The 25,735-nt window shown below is 37.4% G+C and overlaps 1 protein-coding gene across 1 annotated transcript; it reads left to right on the top strand.

Annotated features, from left to right (window-relative positions):
* The first annotated feature begins 2,417 nt into the window (after window positions 1-2,417).
* LOC114881521 (cytochrome P450 6A1-like) lies at window positions 2,418-24,033 on the top strand. Its single transcript, XM_046288578.1, has 5 exons — window positions 2,418-2,759; window positions 5,707-6,232; window positions 11,928-12,149; window positions 13,234-13,485; window positions 23,870-24,033. The coding sequence occupies exons 1-5, from the start codon at window positions 2,418-2,420 to the stop codon at window positions 24,031-24,033; spliced, it is 1,506 nt and encodes a 501-aa protein (XP_046144534.1).
* The last annotated feature ends 1,702 nt before the right edge of the window (window positions 24,034-25,735 follow it).

Genomic DNA, 25,735 nt, shown 5'->3' with positions numbered 1-25,735 from the left:
GGAAACAAAACTATAATATAGTGATTACCATAATACAATAGAAAATGTTAAGATTGCTATAAACCATATGTTTTTTTGTGTATGTACTTATGCTGCACTTACGCTTCGTTGCTTTATAATGACTGATTTTTCTTTTGAATTAAACTTCCACTAGCGTATTGATGAAATTTTTCGATTAAAACAAGATCAAACACGACATAATTTGAATTATAGTTACTTTATATATGTGCATTAGGTTTTAAATAAATAAGTAAATATAATGCAAATTATGTCGTGTTTGGTCTTATTTTAATCAGAAGAACCTTACAATTACATTGGTAAAAGTTTCATTTAGCAAAAATGACAAATAAAAAAGTTATGGTTCAATTAATATTGTCTCACTCAAATGTTTTTTTTCGGGCTCTTTAATTCTCGGACCTCTTTCTCTTTCGCTATTTGTCCTTTTCTACGTTCGCCAGCATTCAAGAACTCGCTCGAGCTGTGTCGTTCTGCCAGCGTCAGACACTTTCAGGAGAATCAGGAAAATCCAGCAACATAACACATTCTATGCTGAAAGAATATACTAACTTATCTGTCTAAAAAAATGTTAATAAATCTGGCAACAGATTTATTTTCTGAAGTAATCAGAATTTTACCATTCTCCTGTACGGATCGTGTGTAGTAGTTTGTAGTAAACTCAACATATTTTCGATATTATGTAGAATACACAACCGATCAAAAAATATTAAAAATCCAGGATATTTTGTGCCACTTTTTATATGTTAAGGGCGATTGCAATGAAATAAATGACTAATAGTAAATACAGTATTGCCTCGAAATAAGCAAGTGGCTCGGGACCGAACAGTTGCTGATTTCGAAGCAGGTTGCTATTCGGCTTGACTTTGTTCTCGAAACGGGACGATAGAGGTACTGTTCGTTGCAGCTAAGGTGCCGTCCAATCAAATTCGTTAACCTGCCTCCAGTCACACGTATTATGTTTATTGGCCGAGGCCCTTACATCCATTCGATTCGAACTGATTCTCCTGGTTTCTTAATTCAGCCATATTGCCATGGACGAAATTATATTATTCTGTCGATTCGTCGATGCTGCTGCCACATGCTTTAGCGGCTTGAGCATCAAGTCGATAACGTAGAAATGACGAGAGCAGCCGAACTCTGCCAAACCCGCAAAGTTCACAAGGACACATGGGACAACGCGCTTGTGTTAGATGAAACAACTGCAGAAGGGGCGTCACTGGGACGTCGTGGGCCGTCGCGGAGAGGGTAAAAATTTGTCCCACGTCCCACGGTTCTGGCATCACTGAGGCCAAGCCCATTTTTCGCAGTCGAGGCTGCCGTCCCTGAGTCTGCGCGCTATGCGCGCTCTGATTGGCCAGTGTTTTTCCTTAATAATTTAAAAACGAAGCTTCAAACAACATTTTCATAAAGGAAAATGTTGTTCAGAATCACCCCAGCTACCACCCCCTTATAGAACTAACACTCTTTCTCGGACACCTTGTATACAATGTAAAATAAACCTATCCGAAGTTATTTCTTTCCACTTCCTCACAAACCACTTTAGTCTTCTCGCAACTTTCCTTACATTTATCTCATCCGGTTCTGGTTCCTGAGTCTGTCGTTCCTCTGGAACTGAGCATTTTGGTTGAACGGCTGATTTTGTGGCTTGTTCCTGAAGATAGTCTTTGCCTGTATTGGCCTGCCTGAGGATTTCGATAGCCTGCCTGATAGGGGACGAGCCTCCTCCCCTGCAGGCTGACAGCGTTTAAATTCCTTTTTACTGGTAACGATCTCTGATTCGAGTAACTTGATTGTTTCTTTAACGAATTTGCAACTTTCTCCATAATCCTAGCTTCTCGAACCTTGTCAGCAAGGTTTTTATCAAACAGGAACCCATCGGGCTTGGTGCTTCCCAACATTGCCCGTGTGTCCCTGTCGATACCAGCCAGAATCAAAGCTATACTGGACTTACTTAGTCTGACTATGTATTAGTTCCGCCATCAATCTGCCAGCATTGTGCAGCCTCTCCATCATCTGCACTCTGTCGATGCTATCCTTTTCTTCTATTAAAGAGGTCATGGCTGCTCCCAAACAGGTCAGAGCAGCTCCGGCCATCTGCTGTCACATTTACAGCGGGGGACTGCCTATTGTCGTCCACTTTCCAGCATTACATGCACCATCCGAAGTCTGACACTCAGGATGGTACAAATGACCCGACTGAGAACAACTAGCAGCCCTCGCCATAAATCTAGTCCTAACGTAAACTTTGACAAATACAATTTATTTATGTTGAACATGATATTAATCCATTATTTAAAACTTACTTATTTTTACGAATACGATATTGTATGTTATAATCTTGTAATAACGTGTAACTGACTTTTATCTGTTTAAGAGCTATTTGGGAAGTTTGATGCACAATGATAGACGTTTTCCAAACTCTCCTCGGCATCGCTCTGGTGCTTGGCTCTGTCTACATCTACAATTACTACAATGAGGTCACTAATTATTGGAAAAAGTATAAGATACCTGGACCTAAACCTCATTTACTCTTTGGAAACATAATAGAATTTATTGCTCTAAAAAAATCAATTAGCGAATGTGTAAAACAATTGTACGATGAATATAAAGAGGAGCCAGTATTTGGAATATTTGACAGAACAACACCTATGCTTGTTGTTAATGACTTGGACCTGATTAAGGATGTTCTCATTAAGGATTTTTCACTATTTACAGATCGAGGTCTATCTTTTTACCCCAAGGTTGGTCCTAATGTTTAATAGTTGACTTTAAAACATTGAAAAAAACATTGACTTGAAAGCCTGACAATATTTGATGATATAAAAGTACCACAAAAGAAACTTACAATTAGTATAAAATGGTTGGTTGTTAGTTACAGCAAACAAATGGCTAATTTTGAAATGTACAATGTCTGACACAATTTCATGACATAAAAGTATTACAAAATAGCACCTGTGGTACATCAATTTGAAGCTTTAAGTTCGTTAAAAATTATTGTATAAACGATTCATTACCATTTTGAATGCAAAATAACTGGTAATTATAACGAACAATGTACAACTTTAAAACCTTGAAAATATAACAAATTTTAGTAACATGAAACTATCATAAAGTACCACTTACATTATAACAATTTGAAGCTTAAAATTTATTAAACATATGACCATATGAATTTTTTATTAATGTCCTTAATACAAAATTGTGAACTGTTAGATAATTTTCTTGTTATATACTATATTCTTCGAGAGCAAGATTGATTTGAATGTGGTTCGTTAATCAAGATGGGGGTGAGAGGAAGGGAACGCTGAGAGTTTTAACAAAGAAATGGTTTATTTCACAATACAATAAATACACACGAAAAAAGAAACAGTTAATTAAATTGAAGTAGGGTATCTGAGATTCTACGATCAGAATTTCACTCGCATCGCGAAGAGAGATCGAAATCGAGACGTGTAAAAGCCACGTGTTATGGCAACAAGTGGCCACTACATGAATACATATATTAATCACGTATGTAGGTTTTTGAGATCGGGATTACGAGATTGAGTTGGCCGTCGGCGTTTACACCGCGTTCACTTTACAATGATTCGGTGAAAATTACTTATAATAAAATGAACAATTGAGAGAATGACGAAACACGTGTTCATAGCTGTGCATTTCAAGATAATATGTAATGGCCGAGAAAAGTGCCTCACGGCGGCACGAGCCGTTGGCATCGCCTATAGTCCGTCCAACGAGACGAGTCAGTAAATGTATACATATTCTCGGGCGCGAAGCAGGATCGGCTCATGGTATATCGATCCTTGCATACTAAAAAATAAGAAGCTACTTTTTTGGAACAATAATATCAGGTTTAAAGTCATCTCCCAAAATTATGACAAATAATTTTTGCGTACTCTATATACGGGATTTTGCTATGATCACGGTGTGCGTATTTCAAAAACGGTAAGTTCCCCACGGTTTCTCAAGCAAGGACCCACGGCAAGAGACCGCCGAAAGTTGGCCCTGAACTCGACACTTGACAGCCAATAGTAAGTGTTACGCGGCACAGTATACCCCGATCACGGAATTATATTAGCAGTCTCATGCTTTCAACATTCGTACGGTATTAACTATCGAGAGCAATAAACTCACCGTAAGATATCGTCCGTTTTGCCTTCTATGTACCTGGTAAAAATGGTAACAATGGTAAATTCATGAACCGATGAATTCACTGCACCAATTTAGAAACACGGTCAGTCATGTTCAATAGCACATTGTCAAATTGCTAGAAACTTCTTAAGCTGGTCGGAGTGGTATTTTGTCACGTATCGAAGCAATTACCATGAAGCTTCAAAAGGTCCAACATTAAATAGACCTTCTACAGAACAAGGCCCGTAAAGTCAGAACGTTCATTTAGGACACTCTTATTGTCAACAAGCTCGCAACAAGCGATTTATATTCCTTTACGGGCTCTTCTTACATTTTTACACGAATCTTAGCCGGGCTACACAAAGGCCCAGACCCTCCTGTTGGGTCGGCTTCGCGTACCTTCTTGACTTTCTCCTCTTTGTCCCAGGCGAACCTCCTGCCGTGCATGTGTCTTGTGAGTTCTACCAACCCTAACAGGGGCTTCGAACCGTCTTGCGCTATCTCCCAGGCACCATCTGTCACCAAGACCATATATGAAACCCCGCGTAGGGCTTTCTGGGCCCACAGTCGCCCTTGCCTGGGATATATCGCCGGTTCTGTGCAAACACGCACCTTAAGACTTCCACGTGCACCGCAGCTGCTGGGTCTTTGACGGGCATGCATGGGACGTGTCCAGTGAGCTGATTTGCTGAACCGTTCAGCCTAAACCCCAAACGTTTACTAATTGGTCACTTTTGGTGTACGCCTCCTTCGCTGGACTATCTCTCTGCGGCTTCTAGCAAACTACCTTGGGGACTTAGAGGGGACTGAATTCGTCGATCTCAGGCAGAACTTGCATACGAACAGTCAGCTTTCACGACTCTATCGATACGCTCCGACACAGCTTCTTAATATCTGTTTGAGATACCTCTGAGGTCTTAAGATACACAAACCGTAGACATTTGTACAACACATCTATGAATTAAACATATCTATAATTCAGTGTCCATTCAATTTAATATCCTTACAACGGTAAAAGCTCGTAAGGAAGTGCGACATTTCGTGGTGGTGGTAATTCGCGTTACAAAAAACGATCGGCCATTTCACCGCGAATTCGTGCTAAAAACAGTAAGAGCCGCTAACATCCATCGCGTCAACATCACGCCGCTGTTTTGTTTACATTCATTGACTCGTTTCGTTGGCCGGACTATAGAGTTCGCGTCGAGCACGCTGATTGGTTGAGATGGCTGGTTTCCAATGTGGCGACCGGTCGAGCTGAAGAGTGCTGTCGCGGTTTGCGTGGCGACGGTTGAAATTAACGCATTTTTGAACATATATGTATACAGTAAATAATAAGATGATTCTCTGACTAATAGGCAGTTCATATTAAAGATAATTTATAGTTTATGTAGTCATTTTGAAGCTTTAGTTTGATGTGCCATTAGTACCAGTTTGCACTTCTATGTCATCAAACTATGTCAGACTACTAATGGATTATCACTTTTAATTGTCATACATAAAATTTTACACAAATAATATTACAAATACTATTAATATTCTGTTAAAAAAACTTAATAGGTAGAACCATTGACCGAACATCTCTTTGTCCTGGAACCCGAAAGATGGCGTCCACTAAGAACAAATCTCTCGCCAGTTTTCACTTCCGGCAAGCTTAAAGAAATGTTTCTTTTAATGCTAGATTGTTCGATGTATTTGGAGAAATATCTGGCAAAAATAGTGGATAAAGAAGAGCCGGTTGACTGTCGCGAATTATCAGCAAAATTCACAACCGATGTAATCGGCAATTGTGTCTTCGGAATCGACACGAGTGCTCTTTCGAACGAAGACAGTGAATTCCGTCGAATAGGCAGAAGTGTCCTTGCACCTTCCACCCGAGCGACAATTAGAAATTTCGTTAGAGAAATTTTACCCTTCCTGTACAATACCATTGGACACCTGCTTCAACCCCCAGGTGCCGATAAATTCTTTACCAAAATGGTCGTGGATACTATAAACTACAGAAAAGAGAATAATATTTATAGACCCGATGTTATCAACATACTCATGGAACTTAAAAATCATCCTGAGAAACTACAAAATGTTGGTAAGTAATTTGGAATAAAAGTATTTTTATTTTACTCTATAATTCTCTATTTTGTAATCAAGTACAGGGCGTGCTTACCACTAGGCAAAATAGCCATGTGCCCACGGGCGTAGTTAGCATTTTTTTCTGGGATGGGTCATAATTTATAAATTTATAATGCGGGAATTTTGAAATTATAAAATATTAGATTTATGAAGTTTTGGAGTTCTGGAGTTCTGGAATTTTTGTATTTTTTAATTTTAGAATCTGACGATCAGAATCTTGGAACCTTGGAATCTTAGAATCTTAGAATCCTAGAATCTAATGACCCATTTGATAATTTCAAGTAAACAATATTCAACGGGAATCAATATATCCATTGCGAATTAACTATTCTTCGTTTCACGAGTGACCGCACTTAACTCGCGCAGCTCACTAGGTCTAGGGAGATTTTTAATAGCGTGTGTGATTCCCCTTTACAGTTTGCTTCTTACTTTACGTTCACATCATTTTTTTTTCGAAAAATAATAGGAATTTCATTGTATCGTGAAACGTTACAATATCATCACCGGTTATCAGTTATCGTACGTCATATATTTTTGCCAATCATTTATATGATCGCAAAGTATAATAAGAAGCAAACTGGAGAGGGGAATAACACACGTTATTAAAAATCTCTCTGGACCTAGTGAGCGGCGCGAGTTAAGTATGGTCTCTCGTGAACTGCAGTATAGTGCAAGTTCATGAGGAGGGCTGCCAATTTCTGATACAATCGTTACAATTACAAATGTTTTTATCAGCCGGACTTATAACGTTCCACTTTTTCTCTTACGACTTATTAATTACCAAGTTCGCCATACCGCAATCAAATCGTTATTGGCAGCATCGTTTGTTCGGGTATTTTTAATTTTGCACCGGCTGTGATGCACAAATCAACCAAGTCAAACAAAACCCTAAGGGGTCCATCTAAGCTGTATACTCAGGCACCACCGGTCACTTGACCATATACCTCAAAGATACAGCCCAAACGTAAGGTTCTTGAGCCGACTGTCGCTCGCGCCTGGGTCACTGCCGGTTCGGGTCATAAACTTTGGCGACTTACACGTGCATCACAGCCTGCTGGGTTTTCCAGCAGCTTACATGGGAAATGTCCGACAAGCTGATTTGCTGAACAGTTCAGCCTATCGCCAATAGCTAAACTCAAAACGTTTACTAATTGGCCCTTTTTGGTCAACGCCTACCTCGTCGGACTACCTCTCTGCGGCTTCTTGCTGGACATTTTTGACACGGACATTCATTCGAAAACGAGTCTTAAAACAGCTCACTTAGTCTCACCGATTCATTCTCTTGTCAGATTCGAGCCGTGAAATAATACCTGAACTTCCAGTCAACGGGATCCTTCGATTCTCCGAACAGTTGAGTGAATTCACATTGGCATCGTGCCGCTTGCTTCACAATTCCAGACAATTGTATCAGACTTTATTATAATATAGTATCATATTTAACCTAGACTTAATCGAATTATTATCCTTAACATCGTAATTGGTCTTAAGGAATTACAAACTTCGTGGTGGTGTCAACCGGTTAAAAAACAATATCGGCTAATAACATTGCGAACGCGTACTAAAAAACAAAGCCAAATAGCATACTTGCTCCGTAATAAGCAAGTGTTCGGTCCCGAGCGAGTTGCTTATTTCGAGGCAATATTGTACTTGGTGTACACTGAGTTGTAGCCAACTTCACTGCGACAAGTTCAATGTAACTCAGTGTACAGTGAATGCTTTTGGTGAGTTATCGAATGATGCATTGCCAAGTAAAATCGGTTCAAGGACGCTTTTGATCATTTTATCCATTGCCTCTTACGGTTTGGAAATTTTTACATAGTACACAGACTAGGCGGACTAACCGGGCTACGACCGTACGAGGTATACAGGGTGTCACACCACATCTGTTATAAAGCTATAACTCCAAAACTATCGGCCGTAGCCAAAATTGTAAATATGCAAATTGAATGGTAAAATAGGGCGCATGTTTCAGCGTGAAGGAATTTTTGTTAACTTTGTTATTTTACGAGATATGATGGTCAAGTTTCGTTTTTCAAATGGAACCATATATTTTATTTTGGTCTATTTGATAGTACCTTTCAAAACGAATTCACTGACCTGTCATGTATACACCCGATTTTAATTAGTTTGCAAGATAAAACGTTTACAAATTTCCCGATTTTCAGTAGATACGTTTCGGTTTGAGTGGCAAGTCGTAAAAGTGGCCCTATTGTAGCGGTCAGTGCCTCAGCGGGTGTCTACGCTAGGAACAGCAGACCCAAAGAATAAGACACCGCAACAATAGGGCCGCTTTTACGACTTGCCACTCAAACCGAAACGTATCTACTGAAAATCGGGAAATTTGTAAACGTTTTATCTTGCAAACTAATTAAAATTGGGTGTATACATTAAAGCTTAATGAATTCGTCTTGAAAAGCACTATCACATGATGTGAAAAAAAATATATAGTTCCATTTAAAAAACGAAACTTGACCATCATATCTTTTACACTAATAATGTAAATAAATTTTCGTTCACGCCAAAACATGGGCCCTATTTTACCATGCAATTTCCATATTTACAATTTTGGCTACGGCCGATAGTTTTGGAGTTATAGCTTTATAACAGATGTGGTGGGACACCCTGTATGTATACAGGATGTTCTAGAATTAGGTCGAATCCCCTGGGGGGATAATTACTGAGGTAACTCTGAATAACTTTTTCCTTTACCAAAATATTGGTTAAGACTTCGTTTTGGAATTATTAACGAAAAACATTGTCCAATTAAAACTTGTGTAGGGCGCAGGCTGAATTACGAGAGCGTTGACTATTGATTACGTTCGAACGGTGGTCATGAATACACGTGGTGACACCACATTGGCACAATCTATAGCTTCGTCTTCGAGATATAAGCAACTGAAAATTGGAATATCAACTTCCGAAGCGCATGTTTTGCTTTCGAACAGCTGACAGTTGAGCAGGTAGCCTATTCTCTAGTGTCCGGGATCAGCGTCCGGCCAAAGAGACACGTGAACAGATAAGGATATACATCTGTCTAGTCATGAGGACAGCGACCCATTTATGGTTTTAAAGTACTAGATTAATGCGCTCTACACGCACTCTAATTGGTCAGTTCTTTTCATTAATAACTCAAAAACGAAGTCTTAACCAACATTTTGGCAAGGGAAACAGTTGTTCAGCTTCGCCTCAGCGATCATCCTTCCAGAAGATTCGACCTAATTCTATGACACCATGTATATCTACAGCTGATGTGAACAGTATTGTAACTTCTGTTATGATGTTTTGCAATTATAATACAAAAGTATAAAAAAAAATAAGTATGTTTTTTTCAAGGTCCCAATAACCCAATTTTTTTCTGAAAGTTTCCTACCTTAAGGGGGTAGACACGGGTAATAGTAGCGCGTTGACTTTACCGGCAAAAATGGGCCTAAACATGGGTTTACGGGATTCGACTTTTCGTCCTTATATGAGAGAATTTCGGGCTGGGTAGGGCTTATTCGAAAGAGGAAGGTCCAGTGCAGTACGGTCAACTCATGTTCCAGTGGAATTATGTTGATGTTTAGTAATATAAGCGTCCAAAGTAGAGGAAAAAATCGACAAAATGCAATCGCGGAATCGAAGCATTTTTCGGCCACTAAAAGAGTGCTGTGATTGAAATCATGAGTTGACCGTACTGCACTGGACCTTCCTCTTTCGAATAAGCCCTCACCCAGCCCGAAATTCTCTCATATAAGGACGAAAAGTCGAATCCCGTAAAAGCATTCCTACAGACCAGTTCCACCATTTTATGGATAATACAGAGCAAGTCACGTGACAAATTCAGTTCAGCTAGTAGTTATAAGGTGGCGTCTAACTAAGAAGGCTGTCGATTTGGAATCGTAGCCAAAATCAGGCGTTAGCTTGGCTACGTCACTCGACTGTGTCAGCGAAGGCAAGCGAACAAGGCAACAACGCCCGAACGCTGAGTGAGACGAACTACAGTCATGCTGTCCTTCTCTCATTCTGAATGTTGAGATCGTCCCTTTTCGCTAAGTTTTGATTTACGCCCGCCTGGATTTTTCACAGCGGCCCATAACAAACCTCGCTCAAAGAGGAAGTATAACAAGAGAAGAATATACCTCCTCTTTGCAATAATTCTGCAAATGTTTACATACATAAGTTGTATATGAGATATTTATTTATTTAATTTATTTGCATTCACTCAGAATATTGATTAACGCTTCTTTGTATTTTTTATTAGTTTCGAAAAACAAACTTACTATAGGTTTTTGGAAATACAAGCGTCACGCAATTGGGACGAAGTATATCTTTTTGGTAAGAGATAGGAAAAAGCTATTGATGTAAAAGTTGAATGGTATGACCTATGAAAAATATGAGATCTCACGAAATATTAGTTTTTTAAACATTGTACTGTTAGATATAGGTGATAGGTAATAGTGAGAGGAAATAGTAGCGAGGGGAGAGAAGGAGAGAAGGAGCCGAGGCCCCTCCATTTATTAGTTCTAATACTACTTTTTTATCCAGAATTTTCCAAGGAGTTGATACGAGTAAAGAAAGAAATACAATTCTATTTAAACAAAAAGTGCATCTGCATTTTTTTAGTGCATCGTTGCATTCACGAAGAAACTGAAGTCGCAGAAAAATAAACATTATCATACCATTGAACTTTTACATAAACAGCTTTTTCCTATCTCCTACCAAATTCAAGATATAACCCGTCCCAATTGCATGATGTATCCTATATACTTTTATTAATTAAAAAACATTTATTTAAAGAAATTAATAACTTTTTCTAAAAAGTATTCTCAGATAGCACGTTCCTTCGGTTCTTCAGAGTAGGCATATATTTTTCAGCAGCGAGGGGTGCTACGGTGCGTTATATAAAATCCACGCGTTTGGTCAGTCAGAATTTACCGGAGCCGGACAATTCTATCATTTGGGTTGAAAGAAGGATAGTATCTCACTCTAAACACGCGCCAATGTTTCGCTTTCGTTCTTCAGGCGTATTGCCGCGATTCCTCTGGCGAGATGAGCGTTTGAATGTGTTTGTAAAAATACTTGAGGCGCTGTTGCCTTCCTAGATCGTGTTGCGCGCACGCTAGCTGAGAATTAAACCTTTCAAGTTCGTAAAGGACCACGCAAGTGGCTCCACCAGGCCCAACGAAAAAACTGCTGTAATACCGACGTCCCGAATCGGAGAGGTCACGTGCCGTGTCTACCCCCTTAAGAGTATACCATTAAATTTTTGTCCGGAAATATTGAAAATTGAAGATTTTAGAAATATTTTTGTGGAAAAAATTAATTTTTCAGTGATTTCTTTTCATAGTAAAATATCAATTTTATGCAAACAAACTATTGGACCTTGTAAAGTGGACCTTGAAATATGTCCAGAAATTTGGTGAGATCAAATATCAAATAGTTCACGAAAAGTGAACGATTTTCTGCGCGGGATTGCAGGGCATGAGTGTGATCGTTATGTTATTATTTGAAAGCATGACCGTTAGGGGTTAAATCAGTTATCACGTTCGTGTCCACCTGGATAGACCATCTCACGCTTCTTATCTTGATCAAGTTGTATTTGTTATCATGAATTCGAACTTATTATTGTACCTTATCTAGGTTTCTAAAACAAAATTTATCGTGTTTTTCAGAACTGACAGACACGTTCCTCACCGCTCAAGCATTCGCCTTTTTCGTGGCTGGATTCGAAACCTCTTCAACGACTATAGCTAATACTTTTTACGAATTAGCGCAAAACCATGATATACAAGATAAATTGCGAGAAGAAATTAGGCAGAGTGATACAAAGAATGGTAAAATTTTAACATACGATCAAGTTAAAGAGATGAAGTACTTGGACAAAGTATTCAAAGGTTTGTATCATTAAAATATGTCAAATGTAATTGTAAGACAAGGTTTTTATAGCTGCTGGTAATAAGGAACAAAAGAGGAGAAATTATAGATTAACGTGGAATATATATTTCTACTACTTACAAGTGATCAAAGAAAGTTAGTGCTGAAAATATTTATTACAATTACTTTTGGGGATTTTACGTTCCAACATTTACATTAATTAATGTTACATTTAAATAATTAATTATTTACATTTTAAAATTATAATACTTTTTCATTTTTGTAACACGTCTTCAATATTCTTTAAGCTTGTACAGTATCGATTTACAAGGGAAATAGGGATATAGGGGAAGCAGAAATTTTTAAAATCTTAATTATGATTATATTAATGTTAAAAATTATTTGGAAATAAAATATTATTACTCACAATTAATAAATATTACAAAATTTCGTACGTAATTAAGAAACATGAATAATAAAATAAATATCAATTCAAACTCTTCAGCGTAAACGTTTATACGCACGTGTTTGGAGGTCACTGACTTATGTATGAGGCTTTTGGGTCACATATGGAGAGGGGCGGCAGCTGAGGAGCCTGAGACATCATTATATTTCCCGGGGAAACCTTCTTTGCTCGATACTGTACATTACATTAATATAAAAATTTTAATTTTGACTAGTTAAAGATTAATTAAATTTTTAAAGATCTCATTTTGTTACGATATTTATCTAATTCCAAATCAATATCTAATAAAAATTACAAAAGGTTACAACTATCAAATAATATTGTAGTTAAAGACTTTTCGATTCGTTTTTTTACGCTGAATGGTCAATTTTCCGATTACACATTCTCTATAAAAAGAGTAAAAATTTTATACAAAATGAATGAAAATAGTATTTTTAAAATTTAAAGATGAAATTTAATAATTTCTGTATCACTTGATATTAAAAAAGTATCTAAACTCTTAAAAAATTGTAATATACATATTAAAAATTTTATACCCATTAACATTTAAAATTGAACATGAGTAATCCTTCTACATTATAATTCTTTTAGATTTACACGGTTTGTAATAAATTATTATTATTTTATTTTTTATTTAGAAACATTGAGAAAGTACCCTATATTTCCAGTATTAATGCGACAAGCACTGAAGAACTATACATTTAGGGAGACCAAAATTACGATACCAAAGGGTACTAAAATGTGGATTCCAGTATACGGGATCCAACGCGATCCAAACATTTTCTCAGATCCTGAGAAATTTGACCCTGAGAGATTTAGCGAGGAAGCTGTTGCAGCTAGACATTCTATGAGCTATCTACCATTCGGTGATGGGCCACGAAACTGCATTGGTAAGTTGAAAAAAAACAATTCAAAGTTAACAATTACTTATTTAAAAATTATAAAAGCTTTACGTTAAAATATTTCTTAACTATTAAATTTATTACAAATATTATTTAACACACACAGGGGCGTCATGTTAATGTTTTTAGTATGTGAATAATTTATTTTATACTTTCATGTATGATCAAAAAACAAAGTAAAGTCTAATTTTTTAACCGACTTCGAAAAGGAGGAGGTTACTCAATTCGATCAGCATGTATGTTTTTTTTTTTTCTATATCCCTAAGTCAGCAAGATGTGGTTTCATTAGAATTATCATATCTCACTTGATGCACCTACAATAAATACCAGAATTGAGCATTATTTCAAATAAACTTCTTAAACAAATTTTCAATACTTTAAAATATTTAAAAATTAGAAACAATTGTTTCTTTGAATGAAGATCTATTCATGGATCTTTCAATAAAAATCTTGAATTATACCAAATTATTTAAAAATAACGAATAATTTTCAATTTAAAGACATTTTTGTTTCGAATAAGTTTTTATTTGAGATCAAAATTTATTCAAGTAAATAATTTATTTCTTATTCTACAATATTTTCGATTTAACCGAAATTTCTATCAGAAGATTATTTCAAATAATGCCCAGCTTTGCTAAATGCACACTACAGTTTAGAGAAATAACCAAGTGTTTCCTGGCGTGAAATAGGCAACTCGCTATCCCCTCTTCTTTATTTAAAGTCGCCTGCAGAGCGATAGATCCGAGAACAAGTCTTTTACAATTACAGTAAAACCTGGATATATGCAACATCGCTATCCCCTCCACTTGGGGGGATCCCCCTAAGCCGAACCGAGCCGCTCGGCGAGGAAACCGTGTAATATGATCCGACCGTAATATCGGTGTGACTAATACTAATTGAACGATAAAACCTTTTTATTTTTAACTTTTTCTTAATGAAACTTTTACTAACGCATTGGTGAGATTTTTCTGATTAAAATGGTACCAAACACGATATGATTTGAATTATATTTATTTATTAAAATAATAATAAAACTGCACATTATAATATGTATTGTCATATATTTGAAAAAAAATAACGCACCAACAGTTGCTGTTGGATTTTAAAGTTAATAAGGGCTGATTACATGGATTCGAAAAGAGACATAATATAAATTAAGGAAAGTGTATGGAGAAAGTGCAAGTACTGATGAAGATTCCGCGATAAGATTTTGTAATAATTTTACAAAATTATTGGAATAAGATGACAGTATAAATATAGATAACAGAATGATAATAGAATAAATAAACAATAATAATAAAATAGACAATATAGAATTGACACCTCGACTACATATGTATAAGGCAGGCCGTACACCTACATTAAACACGCAACATGCAACATGCAACACGTCGCATGTTTTGTACGAACGTAGAATAGGTAACGCGGCACGGTACAAACGATTTGTACGGACGCAGAATCGACACCAAGACTGGATATATGCAACATTAAATGCCCAGAATCGACACCAAGACTGGATATATGCAACGTTTAAATGCCCAGAATCGACACCTCGCTTGGATATATGCAACGTTTGAAACCCGAGCCGACGCCGCAACCGGTTTTCATTTCCAATCCTCCTTTGTTTTTCGCCAACTTTTAACATCAATTTTAGCAAGTAATTATAATTCAAACTATATCGTGTTTGGTATCATTTTAATCCGAAAAATTTCACCAATGCGTTAGTAAAAGTTTCAGTAAAAAAAAGTCAAAAATGAAAAAGTTTTATAGTTGAATTAGTATTAGTCACACCGATACGTTTCGGCTCTTTCCTTTGATCATCGGACCTTTCTCTTTCCACCACTGTCTGTCCTTTCCTGCGTTCACGCTTGGCTGCTCGTCGCGTGTAACCCGAGATTCGACACCTCGACTGGATATATGCAACGCCTGGGTCCCAATGTTTGTTGCATATATCCAAGTTTTACTGTACAGTAAAATCTTTCTAGTTGTCGGTAAGCTGAGAAGCGAAAATGGATAATGAAATCAGTGAGAGAGGTCCGTGAAAGTGAGAAGCCCATGTTTTGGGTAATAAATTATCACGCTCGACTGAGCAGTGACATTGGTTAGTAGAAGAAGGATGGAATATATATAATGCTTTCTCAGTCTAGCATATTTGCCTTGAAATAAGCGAAATAGTGCAAGAATGGGAGGGCATGCTATATTCTATCCTTGTTCAAAAAATAACATCCTTGCTCAGCCGATCACTTTATGATTTTCTGCTACCTCGGAGCTCTCACTCGTTTCAAGTGTTCTCTATCGTCCCGTTTCGAGAACAAAGTCGAGCCGAATAGCCTACCTGATCCGTAAGGCCACACCCGAACGTGTTGCTTGTTTCGAGGCAATCCTGTACAGTAAAAGCTGGATATGTATATACAAACTCGGGATTGACTAGTTGCTTATTTCGGAACAAAATTGTACTTACTGTGCAGAGATCGTAAGTTGCGGTCCAATAAAATTCGTTGACCTGCCTCCAGTCTCACGTATCATGTTTATTGGCCGAGGCCCTTACATCCACAAATATTGCGTGACGAACGTCGCCAAGGACAGACATTGAAACAGAATGAGATGAAGCGATAGCGAGCAGCGAGTTGAATGCATTGCCGTAGAGGTAGATTCGGGGTTTACATTATTAAGAAAACAGGAGAGTTTTTACACTTTCCATAATGTAATTTCCATAAATTTTGCATAATAATAACTGTTGTCAAGAACGAGTATTATAAAAAATCCATTAATATCCCGAAAAAATCGCATGTTTATATAGTTAAATGTATCTTCCGCGAATATGGAAATTTTACGCCTATGCAATGTGACCGCTGACTTCTCAAGTTACGGGTTCCTGGAGGGGATTAGGTGGAGCGAACGCACAGTCCCCTTGCCCCTCTGTCGGTCCAGTTTGCTGGTGCTCGGCAACTTAGCTGCAACGCACAGTACTGATTGCGATGAAACCTTTCACATTTAGTAGGAAGTATATTCGCGATGATCCCACTAGCAAAAATGTATGGAATTTGTTAATAACTACTGTTATCGCAAAAAATCTATTCTTTCATATTATTCTGCAAGGAGTGTATCGTTCGCGACGGAACCTTTCATATTTAGTAGGATATACAGGGTGTCACGCGACTACTTCGACAGCCGAAGAGGGATGATTGTTAAGGTGACCCTTAATAACTTTTTCCTTTGCCAAAATGTTGGTTAAGGCTTGGTTTTCTTGTTATTATCAAAAAACACCGACCAATCCGAGCACCTATAGCGCGCGGTCTCAGGGACGGCAGTGTCGGCTACGAAAACCGGGCCTGACGTAGGTCGCGGACGAACGACTCGGTACCCCGTTGGCATAGCACAATAAAAAAACTGAACTGGTAAAACATTTTTAATCGTTGTTTAGAATGAATACGGAACCTAATCTCTTGTCGCTTGTCATAATATAAAAAAGGAAATTCTAAGGATTCTAAACAACAGATAAAAATGTTTGAAATGGAATAATTAATAAACGTTTGAATTGGAGGCTACGTTAATGATGAAAAATTTGAAAACAATTTAAATGAAACTTACCCATTCGTTTCTAAATTAAGGGGGTAGACACGGGTAATGCAGCGAGGTGACATTACCGGCAAAAATGGGCCTAAAAAGGGGTTTACGGGAATACACTTTTCGTCCTTATATGAGAAGATTTGGGGCTGGGTGAGAGCTCATTCGAAAGAGGAAGGTCCAATGCAGCGCGGTCTGGTCATGGTTCAACAAGATTGTGTCGATATTTAATAATATGAGTGTCTAAAGTAGAGGAAAAATCGACAAAATACATCCGCAGATTCCAAGTATTTTTTAGGTCACTAAAACAGTTCTGTGACTCAAACGGTGACCAGACCGCGCTGCATTGAACCTTCCTCTTTCGAATGAACCCTTATTTAGATCAAAATCTTCTCATATAAGGACGAAAAGTGTATTCCCGTAAAAGCATTCCCAAAGACGAATTCCGCCATTATCTGGATACTACAGAGCAAGTTACGTGACAAATTTAGTTCAGATAGTAGTTATAAGGTGGCGTCTAAGTAGAAAGGCTGCCGATCTGGAATCGTAGCCAGAATCAAGCGTCAGCTTGATTACGTCACTCGAACTGTGCTGCGAAGGCAAGCGAAAAAGGCAACATCGCCCGAACGCTGAGTGAGACGCACTACAGTCATGCTGTCCTTCTCTCATTCTGCATGTTGAGATTGTCCCTTTTCTCTAATTGTAAGATTTGACTGCCGTCCGCCTGGATTTTTCACAGCGCCCCATAACAAACTTCGCCTCATTCAAACTATATCGTGTTTGGTATCATTTTAATCAGAAAAATTTCACCAATGCGCTAGGAAGAATTTCGGTTAAAAAAAGTTAAAAATAAAAAAGTTTTATAATTGAATTAGTATTAGTCACACCGACATGTTTCGGCTCTTTCCTTTGATCATTGGACCTCTCGCTCTCTCCTCCACTGTCTGTCCCTCTCTACGTTCACGCTTGGCTGGCCATCGCATATAATCCGAGATTCGACATCTCGGCTGAATACATATATGAATTGTTGCACATATTCAACTTTTACTGTATAGACGCGAGGTCCCTCCATTTATTAGTTCTAATAGTACCATAGTACTTTTTTATGCAGAATATTTCAAGGAGTTGACACAAGTAAAAAAAAATGCAATCCATTTAAATAAAAAGTGGATTTGCATTTTTTGAGTGCATCGTTGCATTCACGAAGAAAATGAAATCACAGAAAAATATACATTATCATACCATGACGTATCCTGTATACTTTTATTAATTAAAAAACATTTATTTAAAAAAGTTAATAACTTCTTCTAAAAATAATTCTCAGATTGCCCGTTCCTTCGGAGCAGGCATATATTTTTCAGCAGCGAGGAGTGCTACGGTGCGCTATATAAAATCCACGCGTTTGGTCAGTCACTATTTATCGGAGCGGGACAATTCTATCATTTGGATTGAAAGAAGGATAGCATGATCACCATACATCTCACTCTAAACGCGCGCCAATGTTTCGCTTTCGTTCTTCAGGCAGATCGTGGCGATGCCTCTGGCGAGATGAGCGTTTGAATGTGTTTGTAAAAATACTTGAGGCGCTGTTGCCTTCCTAGATCGTGTTGCGCGCACGCTAGCTGAGAATTAAACCTTTCAAGTTCGTAACAAAACACGCAAGTGGCTCCACCAGGCCCAACGAAAAAACTACTGTAATACCGACGTCCCGAATCGGTGACGTCACGTACTGGGCCTGGTGGAGCCACTTGCGTGTTTTGTTACGAACTTGAAAGGTTTAATTCTCAGCTAGCGTGCGCGCAACACGATCTAGGAAGGCAACAGCGCCTCAAGTATTTTTACAAACACATTCAAACGCTCATCTCGCCAGAGGCATCGCCACGATACGCCTGAAGAACGAAAGCGAAACATTGGCGCGCGTTTAGAGTGAGATGTATGGTGATCATGCTATCCTTCTTTCAACCCAAATGATAGAATTGTCCCGCTCCGATAAATTCTGACTGACCAAACGCGTGGATTTTATATAGCGCACCGTAGCACTCCTCGCTGCTGAAAAATATATGCCTACTCTAAAGAAGCGAAGGAACGTGCAATCTGAGAATTATTTTTAGAAAAAGTTATTAACTTTTTTAAATAAATGTTTTTTAATTAATAAAAGTATACAGGATACGTCATGCAATTGGGACGGGTTATATCTTGAACTTGGTAAAAGATAGGAAAAAGCTGTTTATGTAAAAGTTCAATGGGATGATAATGTCTGTTTTTCTGTGATTTCATTTTCTTCGTGAATGCAACGATGCATTCAAAAAATGCAAATCCACTTTTTATTTAAATGGAATTGCATTTTTTTTTTACTTGTGTCAACTCCTTGAAACATTCTGCATAAAAAAGTACTATGGTACTATTAGAACTAATAAATGGAGGGACCTCGCGTCTATACAGTAAAAGTTGAATATGTGCAACAATTCATATATTCAGCCGAGGTGTCGAATCTCGGATTATGTGCGATGGCCAGCCAAGCGTGAACGTAGAAAGGGACAGATAGTGGAGGAGAGAGCGAGAGGTCCAATGATCAAAGGAAAGAGCCGAAACATATCGGTGTGACTAATACTAATTGAATCAAAAAATTTTTTTATTTTTGACTTTTTGTTAGTGAAACTTTTACTAGCGCATTGGTGAAATTTTTCTGATTAAAATGATACCAAATACGATATAGTTTGAATGGGGCGAGGTTGTTATGGGATGCTGTGAAAAATCCAGGCAGACGGCAGTCAAATCTTAGCGAAAAGGGACAATCTCGACATGCAGAATGAGAGAAAGACAGCATGACTGTAGTGCATCTCACTCAGCGTTCGGGCGTTGTTGCCTTTTTCGCTTGCCTTCGTAGCACAGTTCGAGTGACGTAATCAAGCTGACGCTTGATTCTGGCTACGATTCCAGATCGGCAGCCTTTCTACTTAGACGCCACCTTATAACTACTAGCTGAACTAAATTTGTCACGTAACTTGCTCTGTAGTATCCAGATAATGGCGGAACTCGTCTTTGGGAATGCTTTTACGGGAATCGGTTATTCGTCCTTATATGAAAAGGTCTTGAGCTGAATAAGGGCTCATTCGAAAGAGGAAGGTTCAATGAAGGGGGCTCAACAAATCGTTTTAGTCACATAACTGTTATAGTTACTTAAAATGCACTTGGATTCAGCGGGCGTATTTTCTCGATTTTTCCTCTACTTTGGACACTCATATTATTAGATATCAACACAATCTCGTTAAACCATCGGTTGAGCCCCCTGCATTGGACCTTCCTCTTTCGAATGAGCCCTCACCCAGCCCTATGTGTTCTCTTATAAGGACAAATAACCGATTCCCGTAAACCCATTAATAGGCCCATTTTTGCCGGTAATGTCAACGCGCTGCATTACCCTAGTCTACCCCCTTAATACGTTACGGCAACTATGCCTTACATTTATCGTCTGATTTATCGAATTTACATTTATCGACTGACTTGTGTTTTTATCGACCCTGATGATAACGTAGTCAAATATACCATCAATGCCTCTGACGGAGAATCAGTGAACTATTCTTATGTCTATTTGACGTCTGATGCGTGCAAAGCGTAGATTCCATTTTACGTCTTCCAGAAGTGATAAATTGTGAAAAATCGAATTTCAGTGATATTGTGCTAGTTCAAGGAAAGTTGGTCAGCTCTGTTATCAGTAAAAAAACGATTAAATCGTCCAATATTCGCTAAAATGTAGCCGAACGCAGCATTCGGCAGCCATGTTGTTTGCTTACAACAGCGTCTGTCTCAATCGTACAGTTTCGAAAATTCCATTTTTCTCAACGTATGGTGTTTATTAGCGTTAAAGCGGACCTGACCAACCTGTAGCGAAGTCTACCCGTGTGTGGTGTACCCGCGAAAATTTCATTTATGCAATTATCGAGACGAAAAATGGAATCTACGAAATCGGGTGTCTCTCTCACACATGGCGTATACGTGCATGCTTTCCGTTGATTGTGTAAGTGCACGCATACAGGTCATGACACAAGGAGTCTGTGCCCTTAACTTGCTACGCTTCCACCGCGCGAGACGATGTCGTGCAGTTAGAATAGACAAACGGAAAAACGTAGGCAACGCTACGCGTATGATTTAGGTTCGTAGCGAATAGATGGCGCAGCCACATTTCAACATATTCATCTCAATGATCAAATTTTAGTGACTTATTAACATATATGCAAAGTTGGTTTTGTGAAAGTTTGAAATTTTTATGATGTATCCGTTTTGAGTTATTTCAATTTGAATATTGCCGATTTTACGCAAATTACAATATTTAGAGGGTTATAAAAAAGTAAGAGTAGGACTCACAGATCTCAAACTTTCTGAGAAAGTAGTCTCGTGTGAAGATTTCACCCCAAAAATACCTGAAAGATGAGTCTTAATTTTTTCTCAGATAATATCTGATTCTAAAATTGAGATTTTGTACTATTACAATTTAGATTTTCAATTAGGTTTTTCAGAATAGACCAAAATGTGTGCTGAACATAAAATATAGTATGTTTCATGCAAATTAATGTGGCTCCTGTTTGAAGTGAATATCTTTAAGAGCAAGGAAGTTATTACAGTATCCGCAAACCTCGAAAATGTGCAAAATTGGCCGACACTCCTATGCAAAACAGCCGTTCAAAAAAATGAATCATCTTAAAAATAAATCATCCACCGTTTCTGACTGTCTAAAAAATAAAAAATAAATAAATGTTACGGACGGCTACCTTTGGATGATCTGAAATGGATATGTATTCTTTCTGAGATGTGAAAAAGGAATTGTGAATCTCCTAGGATTTAATTGTGATAAAAAGCGGTGGAATTTGAGGCTCATTTTTTCTCACCGTAATACTGTCAACCTACAGGATGTCTCACTTAAACTGATACAGAGCTCTTATTCTGTAACTATTAATGATACAAAAAATTGTTGATATGGTCATTGCATGGAAAAAGGGGGCCTATGTTTTGGCCAAAGTGAAAAATCTTTTACATTATTAGTTTAAGAGATATGATGGTCAAGTTTTGTTTTTTAAATGGAACCATATATTTTTTTTCAGATTATGTAATAGTGCTTCTCCAGACGAATTCATTAAGCTTTAATGTATACACTCGATTTTAATTAGTTTTCAAGATATAACGTTTACAAATTTCCCGATTTTCAGTGGATACGTCTCGGTTTGAGTGGCATGTCGTAAAAACGGCCGTATTGTTGCGGTGAGTACCACAACGGTTATTCCTTGGATCTGCCGTTCCTAGCGTAGACCCCCGCTGTGGCACTTATCGCAACAATAGGGCCGCTTTTACAACTTGCTACTCAAACCGAGACGTATCTACTGAAAATCGGGAAATTTGTAAACGTTGTGTCTTGAAAACTAATTAAAATCGAGTGTATACATTAAAGCTTAATAAATTTGTCTTGAAAAGCACTATCACATGATCTGAAAAAAAATATATAGTTCCATTTAAAAAACGAAACTTGACCATCATATCTTTTAAACTAATAATGTAAATAAATTTTCGATCACGCCAAAACATAGGCCCCATTCTACCGTGCAATTTCCATATAAACAATTTTTTGTGTCATCAATAGTTACGAAATAAAACGTCTGTCACACTTTAGTGCGGACACACTGTATGTTCAATAAAACATATACATATGTAGGGTGGCCCAGAAAGAGTGTAAGCTGTTTAAGGGAGTGATAGCTGGGGTGATTCTGAACAACATTTTCCTTTGCAAAATGTTATTTAAAGCTTCGCTTTTGAATTATTAAGGAAAAACACTGACCAATCTGAGCGCGCACGGCAGCGTCGATTCCGAAAGCCGGGCTTGGCCTAATTCCCGACCGACTTAGGCAAGTTCATTGATCCGACCTTAAAAAAACTATGAAAAAAAGTGAATGAAATAAATAAAAAATTATCAATATAATGCATATTCGGAATTCGCATAAAATTTATATAATAAATATTTGCTGTCATTTCTGATCGTATAATTTTATAAAATCATTGATGTTTTGTAATTTCTATTTTTACACCTTTTATGCATGCACACATTTGTGTACTTTTTCATTCTTAATACTCCTCTTTCTATCGCGCTGTCCTTTTTTATATTCTGATGGTGAGAATTGTAAATGATGTGGCAACAGCGCGACAAAACTCACAAATAATGTGATTAATCAATTATATCTTCTCACTTTCCATTTATTGTTCTGCATAATGACGTTAGACCCCGCACTGTTAAATGTTCAACTTCCCAATTATGTGTTTTTACTAATGCCTGTTTCTTTCTAACAGCCCTTACATCGATTCGGAGAAGGCCTCGAAGGAATCTGGCCCGTTAATACACATCACTTTTAATGAAATTTAACACGTTCAGCTCGGTGTGAGCCACCGGTGGTCCACGAGCTGTGATTTTATCTGACGACATAAACCACCGGTGATCATTAACACGTTTAACCCGGCGCACTTTTTTATATTCTGCATGATGAATTAGCGTGTAGTTATAAGTTGTTTACTCTATGCAACGCCTGGGTCCCAATGTTTGTTGCATATATCCAAGTTTTACTGTACACGCTAATTCATCATGCAGAATATAAAAAAGTGCGCCGGGTTAAACGTGTTAATGATCTAGTTGAAGCTAACAATAATTGTCTTGTTCTATACCAAATCATATAAAACCAGATTTAATATTATTTTGACTATGACAAAATAATATAAGTATCTACGAATATACTGTGATAGGCAAATTTTTATTGTATATTTTCAGGTGCACGTTTTGCATATTTTCAAAGCAAGGTTGGAATCATAACAGTCTTGCGAAATTACAAAGTTGACGTTTGTGAGAAAACCATCATTCCGTACAAACCTGACCCAAGGTCGTTCTTATTGTCGCTGAAAGGGGGAGTATACTTGAAAATTACGAAAGCATAAAATTACTAAAAATAATTTTATGTAACAATTTCACATATTTTAATTCAAACATAATTGAATGTTTTTATATTATTAATAAAACATTATTGATTATTTGCCTATTATTATTAGATTGTAATTATAATTATTATTAGATTAGTCTGTTAATATATATACTCGTTTATTAATATATGTAGTACGTACAAGCATTTTCCAGTCTTTTAGTTACTTGCTAATATATATAAATGTTCTTTAATATCTAGACCTGTTAAACCTCTTCCTTTGTTCTTCATTCTTCTTGATACGCAATACAATACAATGCAACCAACTTCAGCCTCTAGTTACTTTTCCTTCCCTTCTTTTGTTTAGTCTGCAGATGACGCGCTTATAATATGAATTCACAAAACTAACACACCTCCTTGAATTCATATTATTACGCTCTTATAACTACACTTAACTGTAACAACACGCTTATACTACCGACCTATAACTATTGTGAACTATAAACGCGCGCGGCAGCGCGCGAACCAAGTTCCCCGCCCGTCCCTTCTAAGCTGCCGAGTAGTATATCTCGTACCAGAGTTAAGCGCTTTTTAGCCATATTTGCACCGCCATTGCCGCTCTCCCCGGTAACCGAGGTCAACCAAAATTTGTATGTGAGCTAGATATAATATCAACTAACTCTCATGTAAAAAGCAACTTTTTACCTAGCCTGGAACGTGAGTTATAAATACGCCAAAAACGCATAATTCTTGGAAAATATATAATAGAAGGAGGATCATGTTAATTCTAACCCACTTCCAAAAAAGCTAGAAACATGAAAATTTGGAATCAGGTGTCTTTTATATCCAAACCGACGGGAAAAATCGAAAAACCCGAAAAAATTCCTTAAAGCATTTAAAATGTTCTCGCTTAATCACTTAATAACTTAAGTGGTTTAAGGAATTTTTTTCGAATTTTTCGGTTTTTCCAGTTGGTTTGGATATAAATTATTGTCATTATTATATTTTTTTTCTTTTTATTTATTTATTATTTATTATTTGTTATTTGTAATTTATAATTTATGATTTATCATTTATCATTTATCATTTATCATTTCATTGATAATTTATCACTCATCACTCATCACTCATCACTCATCACTTATCATTTATCATTTATCATTTATCATTTATTACTTATTACTTATCATTTATTAGTTAGGGTGAACTTTACTTTACCGGACCCAAAATTTTGGACATTTTTTTTTTGAATCTATAATTTTTGATGCAAAGAATCCAAAAATGCAAGTCTCAACTTTAGGAATCCAATGGTTCAAAAGTTATAAGCATGTAAAGTTCGATATTTTTAGCGCATTTGCTACGTTACTGTGACGCCATATTGACTTCTTGACCAATGAACGGTGTCGCTAGCTGCAGGCAGATTCATGTGAGTGCCGACTACTTTGACGGGTACAGGCAAACCGTAAATTTGATGCTGTCTGAGTTACAGTAAAACTTGGATATATGCAACAGAAGTTTGTCTGGATATATGCAACATCGCTATCCCCTCCACTTGGGGGGATCCCCCTAAGCCGGACCGAGCCGCTCGGCGAGGAAACCGTGTAATATGATCCGACCGTAATATCGGTGTGACTAATACTAATTGAACGATAAAACTTTTTTATTTTTAACTTTTTCTTAATGAAACTTTTATTAATGCACTTGTGAGATTTTTCTGATTA

This window comes from Osmia bicornis, chromosome 14 (assembly GCF_907164935.1).
Source record: "Osmia bicornis bicornis chromosome 14, iOsmBic2.1, whole genome shotgun sequence".
Classification (NCBI taxonomy): Eukaryota; Metazoa; Arthropoda; class Insecta; order Hymenoptera; family Megachilidae; genus Osmia; species Osmia bicornis.
The sequence above is the reverse complement of the archived record's forward strand: the minus strand, read 5'-3'. Positions and strand labels throughout refer to the sequence as shown.

Excerpts from the sequence above, each read along its gene's own strand:
- LOC114881521 (XM_046288578.1), top strand. The coding sequence starts at position 2,418 with ATGATAGACGTTTTCCAAACTCTCCTCGGCATCGCTCTGGTGCTTGGC. Across the intron at positions 2,760-5,706 it reads GTCTATCTTTTTACCCCAAG|GTAGAACCATTGACCGAACA; the intron begins GTTGGTCCTAAT and ends AAAACTTAATAG. Across the intron at positions 12,150-13,233 it reads CTTGGACAAAGTATTCAAAG|AAACATTGAGAAAGTACCCT; the intron begins GTTTGTATCATT and ends TTTTTTATTTAG.